Source organism: Eubalaena glacialis, chromosome 6 (assembly GCF_028564815.1).
Source record: "Eubalaena glacialis isolate mEubGla1 chromosome 6, mEubGla1.1.hap2.+ XY, whole genome shotgun sequence".
NCBI classification, from domain to species: Eukaryota; Metazoa; Chordata; class Mammalia; order Artiodactyla; family Balaenidae; genus Eubalaena; species Eubalaena glacialis.
In genome coordinates this window covers 126,002,878-126,025,725 of record NC_083721.1, presented here as the reverse complement: position 1 = coordinate 126,025,725, position 22,848 = coordinate 126,002,878, and the positions used below count along the sequence as shown (strand labels likewise).

Sequence of the window (22,848 nt, the reverse complement as noted above, 5' to 3'; positions counted from 1 at the left end):
GGTAGGGTAATGAGGAGACTTTTATTTTCAAACTTAGTAACTTAAATATGGGGTTTTTTTGTTTTGTTTTGTTTACAATGAGCATGTATTTTCTTTTTAAATTAAGAAATAAATTTAAAACTAGGGGATTAGGCTTTGTTGAAACTTCATGGTAACTTCATAAATGTCAGGAACACTAGAGTTCTCTGTGGTTGACAGTGGAGAAGAACTGACCAAATTTTTTTAGCTAAAGATTATTTTTAGTTATTTAGATCCTAAACTGCTAGCACAGGGCTTCTGGGTGTATGTAACTTTTGGAGGGGGAAAGGGAATTCAGAAAATTCTCAAAAATAACATAACCTTAAAAAGAACCATCGGGATATAGAAAAACAATAACCAGAGGTCTAGTTGGCACCAGAACTACGTGTCCATGAATTTGTGTCTGGCTCATATTTCTAAACCCACCTCTAAGTGATTTTAGCTCCCCACCTACATATACCAAACCAAACCCAGACCAAAGCAAAATAAAAATTTAGATTGATTTTAACTGAAAATTCTCTCCTCTCAACAGGTTATTAAATATATTTTAAGAACTACTAGTCCTAGAATTTTTCTATGACAAGTTGGTTCTGGAGCACATCTTAAACTCTCTGGAAATCATTTTAACTCTCTGGGCATCAGTTTCCCTATTTGCAAGACATGAGTAATAAACCATACTACATAGAAATAAGAATGAATTCCTTTAGAGTAAAAAAGAAAAAATTCATGAAATAGATGAGATTTCAAAACCTATACAACTACTTCAGTGATTTATTTTTCATACAAAGTTCTCCATGTGCTGATAGATAACTTAGCTCTTAATTACCTTCATTCAAAGGAGGACTTTCTCCCTCCTTCACTCAGCACAGGGTCCAGCCCCCTTCACGGTCACATGGTGTGTGCTCAGAGATGCAAAGTAACTTTAATATGAACCTTAGCAAAACATAACTCAATGAACAAGCTGTCGAGGGAGAAAAGTCAGGTAATTCATCACAGAGCTAGCAATTAAAAAAATCAATCACTGTTGCATTATGTCCTTAGCGTACAGAATTGAAAACAGCCTCAACAGACATACTCTGCGCACCTCGGAAGAATGTGTTTTTCTGAATACAAAGTAGTAGTATTATTACTTCAGTAACTCCTACTTGCTCATAAATTCCTTCCTCTTAATGCTCGCTATTTAACATGAACAGCTTCCTACTGAGTAGCTATTGTGATTTTTATATAATTATTTTTTAAAAGTTTTAAAAACCATAATACATAAGTAATAGATGAACTCATTCTCACTGCACAAGCTTCAGGAAGTATGTACGTTAAGTAGAACAAAATAAAATATGATAATCCCTTTTTACTCCTCCCATATTCCTTTTTTTCCTGACCAGAGGTAATTGCTATTAACAGTCCATATCACACAGAGGTATTTAAATACTACTAATTTTGAAAATATTTTTAATAGGTAATAAACTGTATGCAGTGTTCTGCCTCTTGCTTTTTTAAACGTAATATGTTGTGTAAAGCTTTTCATGTTAGTACATAGAGATCTACCTTATTGTGTCTTATGGTGGCCCAGGAATCCATGGTATGGATAATTTATTCAACAGCCCCTACTGCCAGGCCTTTAGATTGTTTGCAAATTAATAAATACTCTGGGAGTGAATATCCTTGTACATATATCTTTGTAAACATTTATGAAAAAAATTTGGACAGATTCCTAGATTAGAATTTTTGGGTCAAATGATCTGTTCTGCCTGCCATTCTTTGAGCATTAAATGACCCTGTTGTATTTTTATAGATATAAGCCCATCTCCAGTGCGCTTAATAGAATCAGGTAGTACCAACATTTCCTCTCCTTCATTTTCTTTTCCTCCTGTCTTAGTGACCTTGCAGATGCTTTAGTCATCTTTCAGCTCTACGAAATGATCCGCGTGCCAGTCGATTGGAGCCATGTCAACAAACCTCCGTATCCTGCTCTTGGAGGGAACATGAAGAAGGTGAATGAAATAATGACTATGGATATTTTATTATTGTTCAGATAGAAAACAGAGGATTTAGAGTTTCATAAAGCTTAGTAAAGTGTGGTCTGTCCCCACAGATTCAACCCAAAATGTGTTAAGCTTAATAGCCTTTTTACAAGTGAGCTTTAATGTTTGGAAAAATGCAGGCAGTCCCCCCGAGTCAGATACTGTATATAACTGTTTTTATCTTTAGCAAGTTGTGATACTTAATGTTCTTTGAGATGTATCATAAATGAATTCCTATTTTATAATCACCAGAACTTGCAGATCTTCACTGGTTATTTGTTAATATTTTTCAACAAATATTTATTGACTAACTATGACCTGTACAGTGCAATGTCAGGATATAAAATAGTAAAAGGCATGGAGTTGGCCCTTAGGAAACCGTAAAGAAATGAGATATGTGTGTAAATAACTACAATACAGTACAGTGTATGCAAAAGTGAATATTATCAGTTTTAAGGAAGAAAAAGCCACAGGCTGCACTTATCAGAGGCTTCATGCAGGAGGTAGTCTTGAGTTATACTCTGAGAAATGGATGGAATTTTGGCAGAAGGAGACTGGAGAGGGGGCTAACGATTAGGAAGAATAGTTTGGCTATAGCAGAGGTTTCTGATAGGTAAGAAGTGAGTGTGAATGCCAAAAATTTGAACTGAAGCCAGATGTTGAGAGCCTTGAATGTCAGATTAAAGAGTTTGGGTTTTAAGCTGCAAGCACTGGGAAGCCGTTAAACGTTTCTGAGCAGGACAGTGACTTGATTACAGTTGGTGGGAGAATAGCTGGCAGATGAATGGTAAAGGAAGTGCTTGTCTCCAATATTCTCCTTCCTCAAATAGGGGATCTGTGGTGTCCTTGGTGTACCTGCTTGTTCTGTTGAATTGCTGGTTTAATATTCAACTTTTCCTTTCTACCTTCTATATCAGGTTCATTTGCTTTATAAAGTAAAAGTATGTAGGACTTTAAAATTTTTATACTTTCATTTAACTTTTTTTTTTTAAGAAGTAGATGATTTATTTATTTATTTTTAAATATCTTTATTGGAGTATAATTGCTTTACAATGTTGTGTTAGTTTCTGCTGTACAACAAAGTGAATCAGCTATATGTATACATATATCCCCATGTCCCCTCCCTCTTGCGTCTCCCTCCCACCCTCCCTATCCCACCCCTGTAGGTGGTCACAAAGCACCGAGCTGATCTCCCTGTGCTATGCAGCAGCTTCCCACTAGCTATCAATTTTATATTTGGTAGTGTATATACGTCCATGCCACTCTCTCACTTCGTCCCAGCTTCCCCTTCCCCCACTGTGTCCTCGAGTCCTTTTTCTACGTCTGCGTCTTTATTCCTGCCCTGCCACTAGGTTCATCAGTACTGACTGGAGAGGATATGGAGAAAAGGGAACCCTCCTGCACTGTTAGTGGGAGCATAAATTGATACAGCCACTATGGAGAACAGTATGGAGGTTCCTTAAAAAACTAAAAATAGAACTACCATACGGCCCAGCAATCCCACTACTGGGCATATACCCTGAGAAAACCATAATTCAAAAAGACACATGCACCCCAATGTTCATTGCAGCACTATTTACAATAGCCAGGACATGGAAGCAACCTAAGTGTCCATCGACAGATGAATGGATAAAGAAGATGGGGCAGATGTGGCACATATATACAATGGAATATTACTCAGCCATAAAAAGGAACAAAATTGAGTTATTTGTAATGAGGTGGATGGACCTAGAGTCTGTCATACAGAGTGAAGTTAGTCAGAAGGAGAAAAACAAATACTGTATGCTAACGCACATATATGGAATCTTTCATTTAACTTTATCATTTCATTTAAAATGATGTGTATATGGGAGTTCCCTGGTGGCACAGTGGTTAGGATTCTGGGTTTTCACTGCCGTGGCCTGGATTCAATCCCTGGTTGGGGTACTGAGATCCTGTAAGCCGTGTGGCACAGCCAAAAAAATAATAATAATAAAATAAAATAAATGATGTGTATAATTTAAATATATAATACAAATTAATGGACTCAAATTGTTATAACTTATCAATATGGCTACTGTGAAATCAACCTGCAGTCATATGACTTAATAACTATCTCTAGTGGAATAAATGGAAATATAACCATATTCCTGGATAGAAAGACTAAATATTATAAAATTCTTGCAAATTAACTTACAGATGGAAAATAATTCCAGTTAGAATTAGAAGAAGTCTCCTTTTATGTATATGTGGGCGTGTGTGTGTGTGTGTGTTTGTGTGTGTGTGTTGGGGGATGGGATTTACAAAGTAATTCTAAAGTTCCATTGGAGAAGAAATAGGCCTAAATCATCAAGAACATTTTCCAAGAATATTGAGGGAGGAGCTGTTAGAAAATATAAAAAACTTATAAAGCTAAAGTAATTGAAATAGTTTAATAGGTATATAAGAATGGAATGAAATAGAGTAGCCTAGAAACCTATCCTAGAATATAAGAACTTAATATATGACAAGGTGCTTACTAAATTTAGTAGGGAAAGAAAGGATCGTCCAAAACATGATGCCAGAACAACTGGTTAACTATTTTGTTAGGGAAAAGAGCAATTTTCACCATGTGTCATCCACCAAAATAAATTCCAATGGAATGAAAGTAAAGGGGTAAATGTTTAATAAAACAGAAGTGAGTGATAATCTACTCTTAGAGTGATAAATTACAAAGGAAAAAATTGATACAGTAGATACATATAAATTTAAAACTTCTGTATGCAAAAATAAACACCATAAACAAAATTAAAAAGCAAATAAAAACAAACTTGGAAACATTTGCAACAAAACGACAAATGGTTAATATCCTTAACATATAAATAGTTCATATGAGTCAATTACTAAAACTCGATTACTATTACTAAAATTGTAATAGCAAAATGGGAGAGTGAACAATATGAGTGAAAAAAGTCACAGAAAAAGAAATAATGATGGATAATATACACATGAAAAACTTTTCACCCACAATAAAGAAATGCAATTTAAGAAACAAGTGGATTGCACTGCATTCAATGTTAGAGGGAGTGTTCATTCGTGTAACCTTTCTAGAACAGTTTAGTAATACATATCAATAATCTTCAAAAAGTCCTTTGACTTAATAATTTCACTTATTATCTATCCTGATGAAATAATCAGAAAGTCAGACAAGAAGTTGTGTGCCAAAATGCTCATCATAGCAATGTTTATAGAACAAAAAAAAACAACTTAGTTGTTCAACAAAGGGGTAATAAATTGGGATACACCCTAAAATGAAGTAAAATGTACTATTAAAAAATAGAGTTTTTCGTGTTTTAGTAATAATGACATGGAAATGAGGATACAAAATTGTATATATACATATGAACCTAATTTGTTTAAAACACACACACACGCACACACATGCACACACGCATGCACACACACACGTGCACACACACACGCATTCAAAAAGGACTTCGTCCTCCAGATCCCTAGAATATGTATGTATTTATAGACTTCAAGATTTTTTAAAAAGCCCTATTTTTTGAAAGATGACAAAAAAGAAAGGCATCATAATATTAAAGTAATTAAATGGGTAGTATAATTACAAGAGATTTATATATATATATTCATATTTTTCAGTATTTCTAGTGGTTGGACTGTCTACATTTTATATTTTATTTGATATGCCTATAATTCTCAGGGGAGTAGAATTCAGGAAATTTCATTAGCTAATTTCACATAGGTTTGTTTTTTTTTTTTAACATCTTTATTGGAGTATAATTGCTTTACAATGGTGTGTTAGTTTCTGCTTTATAACAAAGTGAATCAGCTATACATATACATATATCCCCATTTCTCCTCCCTCTTGCATCTCCCTCCCTATCCCACCCCTCTAGGTGGTCACAAAGCACCGAGCTGATCTCCCTGTGCATGACTCTTTTTGAATTATGGTTTTCTCAGGGTATATGTCCAGTAGTGGGATTGCTGGATCGTATGGTAGTTCTATTTTTAGTTTTTTAAGGAACCTCCATACTGTTCTCCATAGTGGCTGTATCAATTTACATGTAACAGGAAAACAAAACTGAACCACTCATTCATTATATCTGGAATTTTTTGTTAATTATAAGATGTCTCAATCATATGTAGAATGCTTCCTTTCAGCAAATACTAGCTATTTATAGAATGAAACACAAGGCCTGAAATAAGTTCAAGATGTTTTAAAATTAAAGAAGCAGTACTTTCATAAAATGGTATCCAGGGAATTATTTTATGGACTTTGGCATTCATCAGCGGATGTCACTTGCTTCATTTGTAAAGTTCATAAAGCTGCACCACTTGAATAGTCTTTCTTCATTATTTCTTCAGTATTTCTTTTCTCTTGGAACTCTGTATCCCATTATGTAATTTTTCTCATTTTCCAAATGATCTAAGCCTCACTTTTGAAGTGCTTGGTAATCATTTCTTCCATTAATTCTATGAGACTATATTCTGCAACTTTTTCGTGCTTTGTATTCATTCTTACCTTTCACAGGGTCTTAAACTTTTAGCCCGACAACTCTAGGAATTTCCAAGGCTCAGTTCTTGGCCTAATGCTCTTAACTTTCTGTATTTACATCCTCAGGGAGCAGATCCCTTTTTAGAGTGTTAAGTACTACCATAAATATGGTTACCTCTAGGAACCTAATTTCTTACTCTTTCTCTAGTTTGGTACCTCTCCAGATCTTAGAAGTATTTTGCCAAACTTGAAATCAAATGTTGCCGAAAAGTAGAACATATCTTTTCCCTTACGCTAGCATCCATTTCCAGTTTCTCTTTCACTGCTGGTCACATGAACATCTTAGCCCTCTAGACTATGAACCCTGAGCTCCTTTCTCACCGTCATTCCCTTCAGGAACTTTGGTCAAACTAACCATAAAACAGGTGGCCCTTCACTGGAACACATTTTACATGAGTGGTTATTACAATTTGCTAGAAAATTGTCCTGTTCAAATGAGTGGCAGTGGAAAATATGCTGGTTTTTATCTCTCCTGGTCACACTATTACATAATCAGGGCTCTGCTATTTTCCATAAATTAGGAATTCATTTTTTTAAATTATGTGCATATTTCTATTTGGAAGACTAAATCTATAATATTAAATGACTAGTAGGAAAGAGAATTTTGGAATATTATCTCCATGCATGTAAAAAAATGAATACATATCAAAGATTTGATTTAACTTATTAAGGGAACCAGGCAAATATTACAGCAGGTTCAGAGTATCTTCTTGCATTTTTATTTGTAACAGGCTGACCTCTGGGAATTTGGATTCTCTTTTTGCAAGTACAGTACCCATTAATTTGTACAAATTCTGTTATTGTGGGGTCCTTTTCTCACCTTTCCTGGAAATATTTTCTTCTCCTTAGAAAAAAGTGTATCTTTGTATCTCAGGTTTACTTGTTTTTTTAATGTGGCCTTAATTAACTTGGGAAAGAAAATCAGGAGAAACCAGTTATACTGTTTTTCTTAACTAAATGTTTACTTTATTCTAAAAAAATATTTAATCACCTTTTATTACTGGTGATATTATGAGATCTTACAATTTCACTGGGGGAAAGGTAAATATATATATGTATGTGTGTACATATATGTACATACACACATTTATATATGTATGTTCTGAGGTAAGAAGTATAGTACTAGATGACTGGAGATAATAAATTTCTGTAGAGCCCAGGATAGACAAAAAAATTTTAATTGTACTTATACCACTGGAAAGAAGTAGGTAGATAATTTACTTGGTGTTCATTCATCAGATTTTTACTGTAGACAGGGCACTGTGCTGAGTCCTGGGCTAGGGGTGGGGAGAGTATGATACAGATTTGTACACTTTATAGTTTTTGCCCTTTAAAAGGAGCTTATGTATGGTTGGCAAAAGAAAGTTCATAAAATGCTAAGTATAAGATGGTACATAAGCATTATAAAATAACCATGATTGGCAGTTCATCAAGGGATGCAGATGATACGGTTAAGCTTAATCCTTTGATGAAGAAAATTGGCTAAAAGCTTAATTTTAAAGGATGAGTGAGATCTAGATATAGAATATTGGAGATGAAGTTAGATTCTTAATGAAACAATTTCTCTATTCCTTAATTTTAAATGTAGACAAAACAACATTGATTACCTCTATTGATGGAATGCAGAAAACTGGGTTTTTAGTCTCAGATTTGCCACTAATCAGCTGTGTAATCTTGGACAGTCAAGACTTTTAGAGTAAGAGAGGATCTTTAAACTTTTCAGCCAGTTGTTTCTCTATCTAGGTTAACCCCTCAGTGCTTTGATATTTTCAGCTATAAAATGGGAATAGTTATTTCCTTAATTTCACTGGGTATTAGGAAATGAAATTCTGTCATATAAATTTTCAGTGTCGTCATAATTATTTTTCAGATGACTGAACTAGGCTGGCATATTTAAGAAATATATTAAAAAATTTGTATCATACCAAAACGTTTACTTACTATTATTTACAGATCGAAAACTGTAACTATGCAGTGAAACTTGGGAAGAATAAGGCCAAATTCTCCTTGGTTGGCATTGCTGGGCAGGACTTAAATGAAGGGAATTCCACACTTACTCTGGCACTGGTGTGGCAGCTGATGAGAAGGTAAAGGCTGATTTGTTTGTGACATCACTGTCCGTTTCCTTCAACAAGTCACTGAACTAAAACTTTAGCTATTTTTGAAGAATAGCAAACACAGAAGAAACATACAATGTGAAATATATTAATTTTTAAATGATTTGTTGTTGATAATAAATTTTTTATAAATTATATTTTGTTTTAAAAGTGGGTCAATCTCTAGAAACACAATTACTTTTATTAATGCCTCTGAAACACTGCTTTGTAAGGAGTTGTTTTAATTTTTAAAAATACCATATAGTAGTTTTTGTTTCTGATTACTAAGCTCTGTACTAGAGCTTACCAGACTAAAATTAGAAATATTTATTAGAACTGAAATATTTCTTAAATGTTCATCTAAATATTGATATAAATGATGTGAGAGCAAATTTTACCCCTTTCAGTCTTAAATATGCATCTCTTCTGTTACAGGTACACGTTGAATGTGTTATCGGATCTTGGAGAGGGTGAAAAAGTAAATGATGCAATTATCATTGAATGGGTCAATCAGACTCTTAAAAGTGCAAACAAAAATACTTTTATTTCCAGCTTCAAGGTAATCAAAAGCTATTTAAAAATTTGGGGGGGGGGAGAAACTAAGTTTAAGAAGGAATTTGTATTGGGAATTACATTGGTTTAGGTTTAGAATTACATCGATGTTGTATCTCAGAAACACACAATTGATGAGCTTAGGCATACTAATTATTTGGCATGTGTAAACCAGAAATATTCAGTTTGAATTCTTATATTTTTGACTGGTTATCTTATTGAGTATAAATGCAGGTTAATATTATCGGACTTCAGTAATCTAATCTTAAAAAAGAAATTGAGCCAAAAATCCAATTGTCAAATGAAAAAAGAAAGATAAAAAGACATTGCTTATATAGGACCTTTAATGTTTTGTGCTCCCCAGCAGCAGTCTCAGAATTGTATTGACATCATTTCCAAGGCATAACAGAGCCAGCCAAACTCATTCAAGTGGGAATTGACAAAACTGGTAGGAAAAACAAAATCTTGTCATCTGGCTTCATAATGGCACTTAACACTCACTTCCGAGCATTTGTGGATGATTCATAAAGCACTCAAAATGTAGTCTGCACATACATACTGACTAATTCTCATGCATTTCCATTGTGTTTTGCTTTTGCATGCAAGCTGATATTAGCTAAAAATAAGCATGTCTGCTTGTACACATTCGTTCAGTGAACCTTGTGTTTGTGATTTTATTATATGTGAAAAATTAGCCATCAATTTGTATTTTTTTTAGTGAAATAAGAGTGCAAATAGATGAAACCCTAAGCTCTCCCAAGAGTTATCTAACCATCTTTATTTTCTTCTTTGCCTTTGCTATATATGTTTGACAACATGGTAGAGCAGAAGAAATGTCAGAAATTGATAAATTCAATCTTCTGTTCTTTACCGAAAACTGAGCCCCAAAGCGGACAGCTGGATGTTGACAGAGATGTTGCCTGAGTCCTAGTTCAACTGTGTTTCTTTCTTTTCCATCTTGGAAGGAACTAATGACACTGAGTTTTTGTTGCTGCTTATTTTTTTAAAAAAAAAGAATTTTTAGTCCATGATTTGTCTTTATATATTTTAGATATAAAACACAACTTAAAATGTAAAACAGGAAAGGGGACATATAAAACTCTCTAATTGACGGTTACTCTTTAAAATTGTTATACTGAAATTATATACATTTGTACATTAATTTGTGAAAAATAACAAGCATGTATATCATTAAATACAATGAGAAAATATTTAGAAGCACATTAATAAATATTTATTGAGCTCTAACTATTAAGTAACATTTTTGGTAAAGAAGAAGATGTAAGAAATTATTTTGGCTCTCACAGTGTTTGCCATTTACTTCAAAGACAAAATTTGTATAACCGAGAAGGTAACAATCCTACAGGGTAAATGTTAAAATCCAAAGAAATAATACAACTAATATTATGGAAAAATCTAACTGATCATTTCCAACTGAATGGTTAGTGGAGACAGTTGGACTTTGAGCATCAGAGATGGAAGCAGGATTTGAATTGGTGGAAAACAAGAGGGTAATAATAAGCTAGAAGGGGGTCCACCTTGAATAAAGGCAAGTCTGAGAAGGTTAGGAGAAATAGTCTGGCTAGACAGGATTGTTCCTAAGGGATATAGTGCAAGATATAGGCTGGACCAAGACTGTGGAGGAATCTGGCCTTAAAAAGGATATTGATAAGGGGAGTAACGTAAGCACAGTACCTTAGGAATATTGTTCTGAAGGTAGGGAGCAGGATGGGTTGGAGCAAGAGTGGTGTTAAGTGCAAGGAAAGTGCTGAGGCAGAACTCAAGGTGTGAGGTGATAAGGATCCTGGGTAGGGGTGGCAGATGGGCACTGGGAACTTTAAGAATGGATAGTTATTTGCAAAAGAACAGGTAGGGTTTGGCTTCTTGACTTAGGGAAGCGCAGGAAAGAGAGAGGAGTTAAAACTGGATGTTTGGGGCCTAGGTAACTGGAAAACTGATAACAACAAAAATGGGGATGTCTGAGGTGCAGCTGCTTTCTAAAAAGGCAATGAATTCAGTTTTAAGCTTATTGAATTTGAGGTAATTTTCAGGAAATGAAGAGTTGGATGAAAAGAGATATTAAAACTAGGATTACAAGCTTGGTGATCAGTTGAATAGAAGAGAGAGTTGAAAAATGGGAGTACACAACCTATTTAAGGGAGAGAGCTCACAGAGAAAAGCAGACTTGAGACTATGGTTTTACTAGAACTGAGGTGGTAAAAACATATTGCAAAAGTGCTTGGCATGTATATATGCTTGATAATAAAACCTTTAAACAGAATATAAATAAGAAATATAGCAGTGCATGCTAAAAAATAGTTGGGCTGGGGAGGTTTTTTCCAACTCAGTGTGTTATATTTGAAAGCTATGATAAATGGTACTAGTAAGAACCTATTAATCATAATCAAGGCAGTGCTGTACCCAGAAATTTTAGAAAAGACAAATTTACCCGTTTTAGTTGCAAAGTAATTTTTCCTCACCAAGAAGATGAGGAGGTGGTATATCAGCTAATGACTATAATCATAATTACCATTTATTGAGTCCTATGTGTCATTATGCTAAGCATTTTACACATTGTTGTTTCTTTTAATTCTCTCACCTCTATAAGCAAAAAGGTGAGCATTAGAAAAGTTAAATACCTTGTCCACTGTCATCAACTATTAAGCAGAAAGCTGGATTTCATATCCAGATCTAACTGCAGGCTGAAAGCCAAGCTATGGAGTTGTATGGCCCCGGGTTTGACACAGGCTTAGCCACTTCTTAGCTATGTGACATACTGCTCATTCATTCCATAAATATTCAAAGCTTACTCCGTGTCAGGTACTTTGCTAGGTGCTGTGACTACAAAATGCTCTCAAAGAGCTCACTGTTTAGGAAGGGAGGCAAATAAGAAAACAGGAATCACAGTATGGGGTGTTAGCAGTGCTACAGAAATCAGCTAAGGAGAATAGGGAGTATGAGGAGGGCATGTGTTTTCCAGAAATCTTAGCAGTTTATACTAACAGCTGGGTTACATCTCTTGATGAATAAAACTGATTTTATCTCTGGCTCACATTGAGTATCTATGTAACCTTGGGCAAATTATTAATTTCTCTATGCCTGGGTTTCCCCGTATTTAAAATGGAGGTATTAATAGTATCTATCTTCTGGGTCTGTTGTCAAGCTAAATAAGTTAACACATGTAAATAGCTCAGTCATACCTGGCACGCATTAAGGGCTCAATAAATGGAGCTTACTACACTACACTACTGGTACTGCCAATATATAAAGGGCATCGTGGAGAGGTTCCTGTTGTGATTTTTTTAGGGAATTTTGGCGGCCACAACACTGTTTTTCCACTTTTATTTTCAAAAATGACAGGAGGAACAATGGAATGGAATGTCCTACTAGTTATGTATATCAAATTAAGAGAAGAGATGGTACAACTCACTAACTTGAAAATCAAGGGCTTCCCTGGGGGCTCAGTGGTTAAGAATCCGCCTGCCAATGCAGGAGACACAGGTTCGAGCCCTGGCCCAGGAAGATCCCACATGCAGTGGAGCAACTAAGCCCGTGCGCCACAACTACTGAGCCCGCGTGCCACAACTACTGAAGCCTGTGCGCCTAGAGCCCGTGCTTCGCAACAAGAGAAGCCACAGCAATAAGCCTGCACACCACAACGAAGAGTAGCCCCCCCTCGCCGCAACTAGAGAAAAGCCCACGTGCATCAACGAAGACGCAGTGCAGCCAAAAATAAATTAAATAAATAAATAAATATATTAAAAAAAAAAAAAGAAAATCAAGCCAAACTCTAGACTAGTTGTCTTTAATATTCTAGAAATTCTTTTTGCTTAAGTAATTTCTATATGATTAACTTAAGGAAAGTGAAAGAAAAATTATGAAAATGTATTTATATACTAAACCAAGGGTTTTACAATAACCCCTGCCCTTTTTGCAGTAAAATGTCTTTCACTGATAATATGCAAATCAGGGGAGCTGGAAGATAGGCCTGTTTTTTTGGAAACAGGAAGATAAGGGATCCAATATCATCTTTAGAAACTTAAATTTTTCATTCAACTCAGTAAAAGTTTTTCTCAAGGTGAATCATAAGGAAATAGGTGGAAAAATCCTTGTTTCCTAAATCTAAGTTAAGAAATATTTAAAATACCACAAAAGGGTATAAACTTTCAGCTATAAGATGAATAAGGTCTGAGAATCTAATATATAACATGGTGGCTATAGTTAACACTCTTTTGTATAACTGAGATTTGCTAAGAGAGTAGAACTTAAATGTTTTCACACACACACACCACACAAAATACATACATAAGTGAGGGTGATGGATGTATTAATTAATTAGATGGGAGGGATCTTATCAAATCATCAAGATGTACACGTTAAGTATCTTACAATTTTATTTGTCAATTTTAACTCAATAAAGCTGAAAAAAAAAGAAAACAATTTTCCCCAAACTTAAAAAAACCCTCATAAATATGTAAACAAGTAATCAAAATATAGCACAATTAAGCCACTTGTCTGATTGTGAATCACCATAGAAATATTATATGAAAAGTAAGCACATAGAAATTTTTAATTTATTATAGAATGACATGCACGTTAAGCTTTAATTTTAGAAAGTATAACGGTGTGCATTAGAGTCTTCTAGAAAGCTTATTAAAAATGTAGATTCCTAGCCCCATCCACAAATAATCTGACATTACTTTGAGTACAAGGATTAATTTGTGCTTTTACTAAGCACCTCAGGTGATTTTCATGTAGGCGGTCTGCAGGCTACACATTGAGAACGTATGTGTGAGAGTTTTTCAGAAATAGAAAAGATGCCCAAAAACCAGATCTGGATTACCAGGATCATATAGACTTAAGGAGCCTAATTATTTTTATCCCTCTATTTCTACTTCACCCCCAAAAATCTGTTTCATAAAATGAACATTCCTGAAAATGAAGAATATAAATTTTTCTAAAATTAATAAATGTAGTAGATCATGGCCCCAAAAAGAACTTTGTACTCTTCACATGGCTTCAAATTGTTTTATCAAACATTTATTAAGAACCGCATTTGGGGGGCTTCCCTGGTGGCGCGGTGGTTAAGAATCTGCCTGCCAATGCAGGGGACACGGGTTAGAGCCCTGGTCCGGGAAGATCCCACATGCCGCAGAGCAACTAGGCCCGTGCGCCACAACTACTGAGCCTGCGCTCTAGAGCCCGTGAGCCACAACTACTGAAGCCCATGCGCCTAAAGCCCATGCTCTGCAACAAAAGAAGCCACTACAATGAGAAGCCAGCGCACCGCAACTAGAGAAAGCCCGCGCGCAGCGAAGACCCAATGCAGCCAAAAATAAGTAAATAAATTAAAAAAAAAAAAAAAAAAAGAACCACTTTTGGCCAGGAACTGTACTAGATGTCTTCACTTATCTTAATATTCCCAAGAATCCTGTGACAGTTCCATTGTAGTGATTAGGAATGGGTGCTTTTGGCTTCAAGTAACAGAAACTCAAAGTGATTTAAACCAAAAGTAAAGGCACAGAACAATAGCAAAGATCCAGAGGCAGGGTAGACATTAGGATTGGTTGAGCCAGTAATTGAGGAATGTCAGTCAGCTTTTGTCCATCTCTGCTTTGCCGTCTAAAGTGGTTTCCTCTAAAGTTGGTTTTCCTCTTGCTCATTGGATAGCTGCTGGTTGTGCCAGAGGTTTCATCCTCTCATTCACATTCAGGAGGGGGTGTTGCTAGCTTTCCATAGCTCTTCCTGGATAGTAAGGGCCTCACATTAAATTAAATTAAATTAAGTTAAATTAAATTAGTGATTTAAATTAGTGATTGCCAAATAAATCACTGTGGCAATCAGATGGGATTCCTCCCTTTGGCTTTTTTAGACTTTTTTCCAACCTTTTTTCATTATTGTTTGCCTGATGAGTCTTTTAGACATTTTCTTCCTAAATTCCCCTCCCCCATGAAATTTTAATGCCATAGATATTAGTATATCTGTTATTCACTGTATTGCTCTATACATAAAAAGAATAAGTTTATCACCTTACCCGCAGAATAAATGGTCTACACTAATTCAGGGTCGCTCTTGGAGCTGTGGATGGGGTTAATTTTCCTTGAAGCACACGTCCCTATATGGATACAGAGCAAACATGTGGGTTCTGGTAGGATGGAGAAAGTAGTAAGGAGTGGATTCTGGGTAGGCAAGTGACAGTTGCTACTATTCATGCTGAGAGACAAAACAAATAATTTGTTCAAGTGCTGGTAAGTTGTACAATCAATTCAGACCAGGATTTCTGACTTCAGTAGCAGTGTTCTATCCACTAGAATTTTGTTGTCCATTTTTAGTTGCCTTGGAGGAAACTTCAAAAGTGGAGAGAATCTTGGGTGTTAGAGTCAGACAGTCACGGGTTCAAATACTGGTTCTGTACGTACTGGTTGTGTGAACAGGTCTTTTGAGCTTTCTGACCTTCATGTTCTTCATTTTAAAATGAGAGATTATAATTTCTTTATTACCAGGCTGTTAGGATTAAACAAACTGAACATGTAAAGCAACAAGAATAATGCCTTTATAAATATTAGTTCCTTTCCAGTATTATTTTAATTTTTCTTTCTGAAAAATATTAAGTGAAGGCTTAGGAGTCCATGGTCTAAGAAGAAGAATGTTACTAGAATTTGCAAAACTATTCACTTAAAATTCATCTCCTATTCCCTTTCAAAAGTTGTTTATTTTTCACAGAATGGATACTGTAGTTAGCATACTTTAGGAATTGTCACATCCACAAACCTTATTCCAGGTATGATGACAATTCTCTATACTGTAAGCTCTGTAAGGATGAAAGGAAAAGCATATTTTAAATGGTTTGTGATGTGTGTTGTTTGCAGAATAGCTGAATGTTAAGTATAATGAAAATTTATAAATTGCTTTTAGTTATATGGTTATGATCTTCTGGTCTGACATTTACAAAAGATGTTTATGAATATTCATCTATTCTTTCTTTTCTAGGACAAATCTATTAGCACTAGTTTACCTGTCTTGGATTTAATAGATGCCATTGCACCAAATGCAGTTCGTCAAGAAATGATCAAGAGAGACGACCTTTCTGATGAGGACAAGCTGAACAATGCTAAGTAAGCCTTTATGGTTTATATTAGAACATAGTGGCTCTTTTGTTCTTAATCCTTGCAGGTGAGGCTATTATGTCTTTAAAATTCACAGTTTTAAGTACAATTTATGTGAGGTATATGATTTAAAGACTCACAAACTTAACTTTCTTGTAAAGTTAACCTTGTCAAAATGTTTCATTCTTTTGTTAACATATATTAAGTGAAAACAAATAGCAAGATATTTTTCTTGTCTTTTCAAGATACGCCATTTCAGTTGCTCGAAAGATCGGTGCCCGGATATATGCCTTACCTGATGACCTCGTGGAAGTGAAACCCAAGATGGTTATGACAGTGTTTGCATGCTTAATGGGAAAAGGACTGAACAAAATAAAATAATGAAACATTTATTATGATTTTCTGCCACATTAAACACATTGAATGCCTCACAGTTTACAGAATTCTGAAATGTAGTGGGTATTAAAACCAGAGATTATTTGTATGCTCAAAACAGTTGTATGCATCATTAATGAATTTAATATCCTGTTCATACTAGCTAGGATTTGTTGACAATTAATTTACCAGTCGATACTGATAAGAGTGTGTTCATTTTCAAGATGATATTTATGATTAAATTATTGTTTCCTGAAAGTCTCATTAAAACAAGACTAATTCATTCTTTTTCATGGTTCAGAAATGATCAATGCAAAACTTTTTCTGCAGGTCCTGCTGTGAAATGTGTTTTGATTTTGTGTGTGTGTTGATTTTGATCATAAATGTATTCAAAGTCATAATCCAGTTTAATCCTTTTATTTTTTTCCTCCAACTATGTGAAGTGGTCCAAAACTTTAACTTTTCTGTAAATTTCTATACTGTCTAAAATTTTTAAGTGACAAGTATTGTTCATTAACATTAAACTTTTTTATATATAAGGACTAACTCATGAATAAACTTCAAAGTACATTCTCTTGTGTAAGTAGCAGGAGCTTTTTACTTAAAACTTAATTTTAACTGCATCGATACTTTACATGTACTGGTTTGGTAATACAGCTTTAAATATGACATGCAGCATATATATGTTGGTAAGATGTTATTAGAGAAATATGTGTGTACATATACATATTTTGCACCTGAATTACCCAGGTTTTCTTAAATGGTATGTATACAGTCAACCCTCCATATCTGATGCATGCATATCCAATGGTTCCACATCCATAGATTCAACCAACCGGCGATCAAAGATATTTGAAAAAAAGAATTCCAGAAAGTTCCAAAAAGCAAAACTTTAATTTGCCAAGTGCCAGCAACTATTTCCATAGCATTTACATTGTATTTACAACTATTTACATAGTATATTAGGTATAAGTAATCTAGAGATGATTTAAAGTACACGCAAGGATGTGTGTAGGTTATATGCAAATACTAAGCTGTTTTATATAAAGGATTTGAGCATCTGCAGATTTTGGTATCCCTGGGGGGGTCCTGGAACCAGTCCTCTGGATACTGAAGGATGACTGTATTGGTCAGTTAACCAACATTAAGTAATTATTGTGCTCCCACTATGTGCGTAACACTTTTCAGTTTGTAGCTATCTGGTACATGAAGATTTCTTTTAGAAATATTCATTTTGGATGTGCATATAGTTACTTTTCAACTGACTTCAAACACTGGCTACAGCTCTCAAAACATGTTGATACCATATTATTAGCTTCATATTACACATGCTAATTTTTGATATTCTAGCCCTAAATAATTTAGAATATGCCCACTGAATATCTTTAGTAGAAAGTAACACAAAGCTAATATTCAACATATTTTCACGTTTTTCCCAGTTTCATTCAAATTGGCAATGTTTGGTTAATGCTTACGTTCCTTGGCAGTAGCTATGCTTCAGACCTATTTTTGTCTGAATTTTTTAGCAGTAGACTGATTCTGCTAACAAGTGAGTTCAGAAGTTTACTTCCTTCATCTTCCACTGTTAGTGCCAGTGACCAGTACTGCTGTGCAACAAAAAATGCTGTCACTTTATCTCACTGGGAATGAGTAGTCTAAACCCCCCTTCTACCGTGGATTAAAACATACGTGATGGTAAGAGTACGACTACTCATGTGTTTAGAATAGAATTTTTTAAATGAAATCAACAGGTGGAACTTTGAAATATATTCTACAAAAGAGATTTCCTTTCCTTTTATCATTTGACGATTGTTTTCTTACATGAAGATTAAAATATGTTCTTGCTCTTTTGTGAGATTATTTAAATCGTTTCCTCTTGATTTTTTCACCATTATATTCACTAAGTTATCTGACTTACATGAAATTTGGCACTTTAGAGTGTTCTTTTACTCACAAAATATATTTAATAAAAATTCTGTGTATGTACAAATGTGTCAATATTTATTTCATTTAAAGAAAAATATATAACCTGGGAAATTAATATATCATAAACTTATTTTCCAGAAAAGAAAAGAGAACAATTCCTACACTAATGAGTAAAACAACAACAAAAAATGTATTGTTTTGGGAGGAGTGAAGATGGTTCTATGATTCTTTAATAGGAAGAATTTTGGGAAAGACCAAGTACATGATTACTACAAATTTAGTTTGTGATGAAATAATTTGAGTTAATCAACATAAATTTGTCTATTATGATCCGGATATGATACTAGACACTGGGGATTCAGCTGAGAAAAATATAGACAAAGTTTTCTGGCCTCATGAATCTTATTTCCTAGTGGAGAAAGAGAGACAGTAAACAAATAGGATTTGTAGATGGTGATAAATGCACTAAAAGAAATAAAATAGGGAAATGTGATAGAGACTTAGGAACTGGGGTGAAGATGCTTTTAGTTTGGGTGGGTCAGGGAAGGTCTCTCTAAGGTTGTGATAGTCAGGCTGAGGTATGCATGGTAGGAGGAGCAGCCAGATGATAACTTCAGTAGAAGGAACAAGTGCAAAGGCTGTGAGGCAGGAAGAGTCTTGCAGGCATTTTAAGAAAAGAAATAGGCAAATGTGGCCTAAAAGTAGTGAGGGAGAGGTAGAGAGTTTGGAGATGAAGACAGGGTCTATTACTTATAGGTCTAGATATGAATCTGGATTTTCTCTTCTCCATCACAACTGGAGTTGTGATGGCTCTTCAGTATATGAGGTTCGGTGAGTTGCTTTAAGTAACGTGCTGCTTCTGAATCTTGTATGCTTCTGAATCTTGCATGTTCATCATAGCTCTATCATCGGTTTCCATATCACAGATGAAAAATAAATCATATAGAGGATCTTAAAATACCCCAATTTACACTGGATGAAAAAGGATCTGAGAAACAAGATAGAATATTCTGCATCTGAGATGATTCAAAAAGACTTCTGAAGATATAGTTGCAACACTAGCTTACTTTGAATGAGGAAAAACCCTCTAATACTTTGGAATGCCTCCTAGGATTATCTCCTAAAGTAAATTGGAATTCGCCTGAATCTAAGAAATCAGTCCAGCCCCGGTGGGAGCCTTATGGAAAAGGAATCACCTAAACCCAGAAGCTTGAAAAAACTTCAGATTAAAATGGTTTCTATAGTTCTGAGCCATCTGAATTTTTACCCTTAAACACTCTGGAACTTTTGGATGGGTCCGGGTTAGAGTTGTTCTACTGAGAAAAAAATTTTACTGGACTACAAAGAGTGTGTAAGCACACTCAGATAAACCCAAATATGTACCACTCCGTTCACTGGCCACAGATTTACAACGAGCAATTTTGACATTCCACTAAATACACAAACTTAGAACTATATTAAACATTAGAGAATGGGGCAGACATGATCTACTAGAGATAAGAAAGAAAAAGCTAAAATGATTTAATAGATAACTGTTTTGAAGTAAACACATAAAAATGTTTGGAAAGGTGGGCAATCTTGTCTACCTAAGGCCTCTTAGAGAAGATCGAAAGAGCACTGTGAATGATGAGAAAGATATATTTAGGAAATTTGGGAGTTAGAGTTGGTCGGGACAGCGATGGAACAAATCAACCTGAACAGAATAGGAAGTATTTCTCTCAAATACATGTACTCAAGTAAATTTATGTATTGCCTTAAAAACCTAAGCACTATGGGCGCAATTTAGATTTTTGCACAGTTGGCTGTGGAAAGCAATAATTATTCGAGATACAATTCCAGTCCTCCTCCCTCAGCTTTTAAAGGTGCAAGAATCTGCTTTAAATACAAGCTTAATTTAAAAAAAAAAAAAAATTCAAGGAAGTAGCACTTACTGCACTTCGGTTAGCTTTTGCTTAAATAACACTCATCTTCTAATATCTGAGTTATAAACGTGAAGATGAACAAGAAACCGCGGTAAGGACTATGACGTAGAGTAGATCCTAAAGATGTGCTTATCCAATGGTTACATGCGAATAAATGTATGATACTAGAAATGTTATGCCAATTTTATATCACAAAGGAGTTGTTTTTTTTTTTTAATACAGTTTTAGAAACAAGGGTAGCTAGCCCAACATAATTACACACAGACGAACACAGGTCTGGTGGCGTGGCGAGGGCCCTGTCCTTTCCGCTTTAGGCAGAGGACAAAGGAATATGCAATAATTCGACAATTCCACGGGGGGATTTCGACTAAACGTTAAGTCATCAGAGGCTCAGTGAACCACCCCGCTGCATGTTTAACTTGTGTGCAGCCCGAGACGTTGGGGAAATTACCTCAAACCTGCAACCTGGTTGTGCAGACTACACCCGGCCATTCGCCTTTTCCTCCGAGGCTGGAAGCCGACCACGGGGCGGTGCGCTCGCGGACCCCGCCTCCGCCCCAGGTCCCGCCCACCACCGAGCCCGCCCCGTGGTCGTCGCTCTCACCGAGCGGAAGATGACGTGAGGAGAGCCGCGAACATCTCTGGGCGCAGCTCGGTCGGCAGTTTCCACAGCCCTGGAGCCCAGCTGGTGCAGAATCGCCTCTTGGAGCTCCTCTCCCACCGATTTTCGTCCTCCTCTCTGGCCGGGCCGCCCCCCGCGCGGCCCCTGCGGCTCCTGGCACGGCCCCGCGCTCGGCTGCCGCCCTGGCGCGGGCCACTCTGCCGTCCCCGGACGGGCGCGGACCTGCTCGGCCCGGGCGCCGGCGGCTGGGGAGGGGGCGCTGGCCCCGGGGCCGCGCATGCGCCGCCACCAATTTGGGGCTGTCGGTGGAGGGCGAGTGCTGGCTCCGTGGGGAGGCGACGCCCTTCGGGGCCAACGGGCCGCGCGCCGAGGCGGCCGTAGGAACGACTCATCCCTTTTCCAGCCGGGGGTCGGGGCTGGGGTCGGGGTCGGGGCTGGTGGGGGCCCCGCCCCCGTCTCCTGGCCTGCCCCCTTCATGGGCCGCGATGATGGCGGCCCTGTATCCGAGCACGGACCTTTCGGGCGCCTCCTCCTCCTCCCTGCCTTCCTCCCCATCCTCCTCTTCGTCGCCGAACGAGGTGATGGCGCTGAAGGATGTGCGGGAGGTGAAGGAGGAGAACACCCTGAATGAGAAGCTTTTCTTGCTGGCGTGCGACAAGGGTGAGAGCTAGGCCCCTTTCTCTGCTTGTGGATGCCCGTGTCCTTCACACCCCTCATCCTCTCCCCAGCCTCAACTCGGGGCACTCCCTCTTCCTCGTGCGCCGAGCGTCTGTTCGCGCCGCGCCCGCTGCACCTCCCGGGCTGCCCGGCACCGCCTCTGCCTTGTGAGTGCAGAGCTGTCGGGCGGGAGCAGCCGCGGGTGGCGCCCTCCGAGCGCCGCACCTGGGCCGGCGGCTCTGCCCAGTGGTCTCCTTTCGTGCGGAGCGTCGTGGGGGCCGGGACCCTAGGGTTTCAGCCTCACCTGCGCTACTGACCACTTGAATGACCTGGTCTCCCGCTTGGGGCTTTAGTTCTTTCTTTCTGGAATCCCAGAGGTTCTGTCTAGCTTTGGACCTTTCAGTCCGAAAAAATCCCATGTCCTTGCTTAAGGTTCCTCCTGCTTATGGGCTGGTTTTTTGTTTTCTTTTTTCTTTAAAACCTTACTTGTATTATTTAACTCCAGCCACCCGGTGCCTTGTGTTCAGTGACTGTTGAATGGCATTAGGTATGTCAATATCCTAGGTGGACATAAAGACAGCACTTTATGGAGAAATTCTGCCTAAGTTCCAGAGTTTCTCCAAATTTATGGAACAACTTTGTTCATGCTTTTTATTAGAGAGGAAGGTTTATTGCTCCTCATCCTTCTTTGGGAAATAAAAGTAGTGCAAAATAATTACAGGGCAAAAATGTGGAATATATTTAATGCGTTTTCGTTTTTTAAAAAAATCTGGAAATCGATCACTTTTATGGCCATAACAAAGTCTCTTCACTTAAGCATGCTTTCTATTGATGAATATAATAAAAAGAATGGGAAGTTGGTTGCCCTAAGACTGCTTTTATTTCCTACGTGTAAAAAAGTGCTGTAAATTTTCTCTTTCTAAATTTATTCAGCTTGCCTTCCAGTGGCCATGCTTGCTTAGGAAAAATGTTTAGGATCATGCAAACTTCCAAAACATAAACCCAAAGGGCAACTT

The 22,848-nt window shown here is 36.8% G+C and overlaps 2 protein-coding genes across 5 annotated transcripts in view; both read left to right on the top strand.

Moving 5' to 3' along the window:
- PLS1 (plastin 1) overlaps positions 1–17,276 on the top strand; it is a 99,130-nt gene extending 81,854 nt beyond the window's left edge. For both annotated transcript variants that reach the window (XM_061194586.1, XM_061194587.1), the window contains 5 exons: positions 1,895–2,009; positions 8,530–8,663; positions 9,108–9,231; positions 16,215–16,339; positions 16,576–17,276. In XM_061194586.1, the coding sequence (XP_061050569.1) occupies positions 1,895–2,009; positions 8,530–8,663; positions 9,108–9,231; positions 16,215–16,339; positions 16,576–16,711 (634 nt within the window). In that variant the 3' untranslated portion in view covers positions 16,712–17,276. The remainder of the gene's footprint in view (positions 1–1,894; positions 2,010–8,529; positions 8,664–9,107; positions 9,232–16,214; positions 16,340–16,575) is intronic.
- Positions 17,277–21,171: 3,895 nt separating this feature from the next.
- TRPC1 (transient receptor potential cation channel subfamily C member 1) overlaps positions 21,172–22,848 on the top strand; it is a 67,989-nt gene continuing 66,312 nt past the window's right edge. For 2 of the 3 annotated variants that reach the window (XM_061193596.1, XM_061193595.1), the window contains exon 1: positions 21,172–21,835. In XM_061193596.1, coding sequence (XP_061049579.1) covers positions 21,661–21,835 — 175 coding nt within the window. In that variant the 5' untranslated portion in view covers positions 21,172–21,660. The remainder of the gene's footprint in view (positions 21,836–22,848) is intronic. The other variant, XM_061193597.1, reaches the window with a different exon arrangement.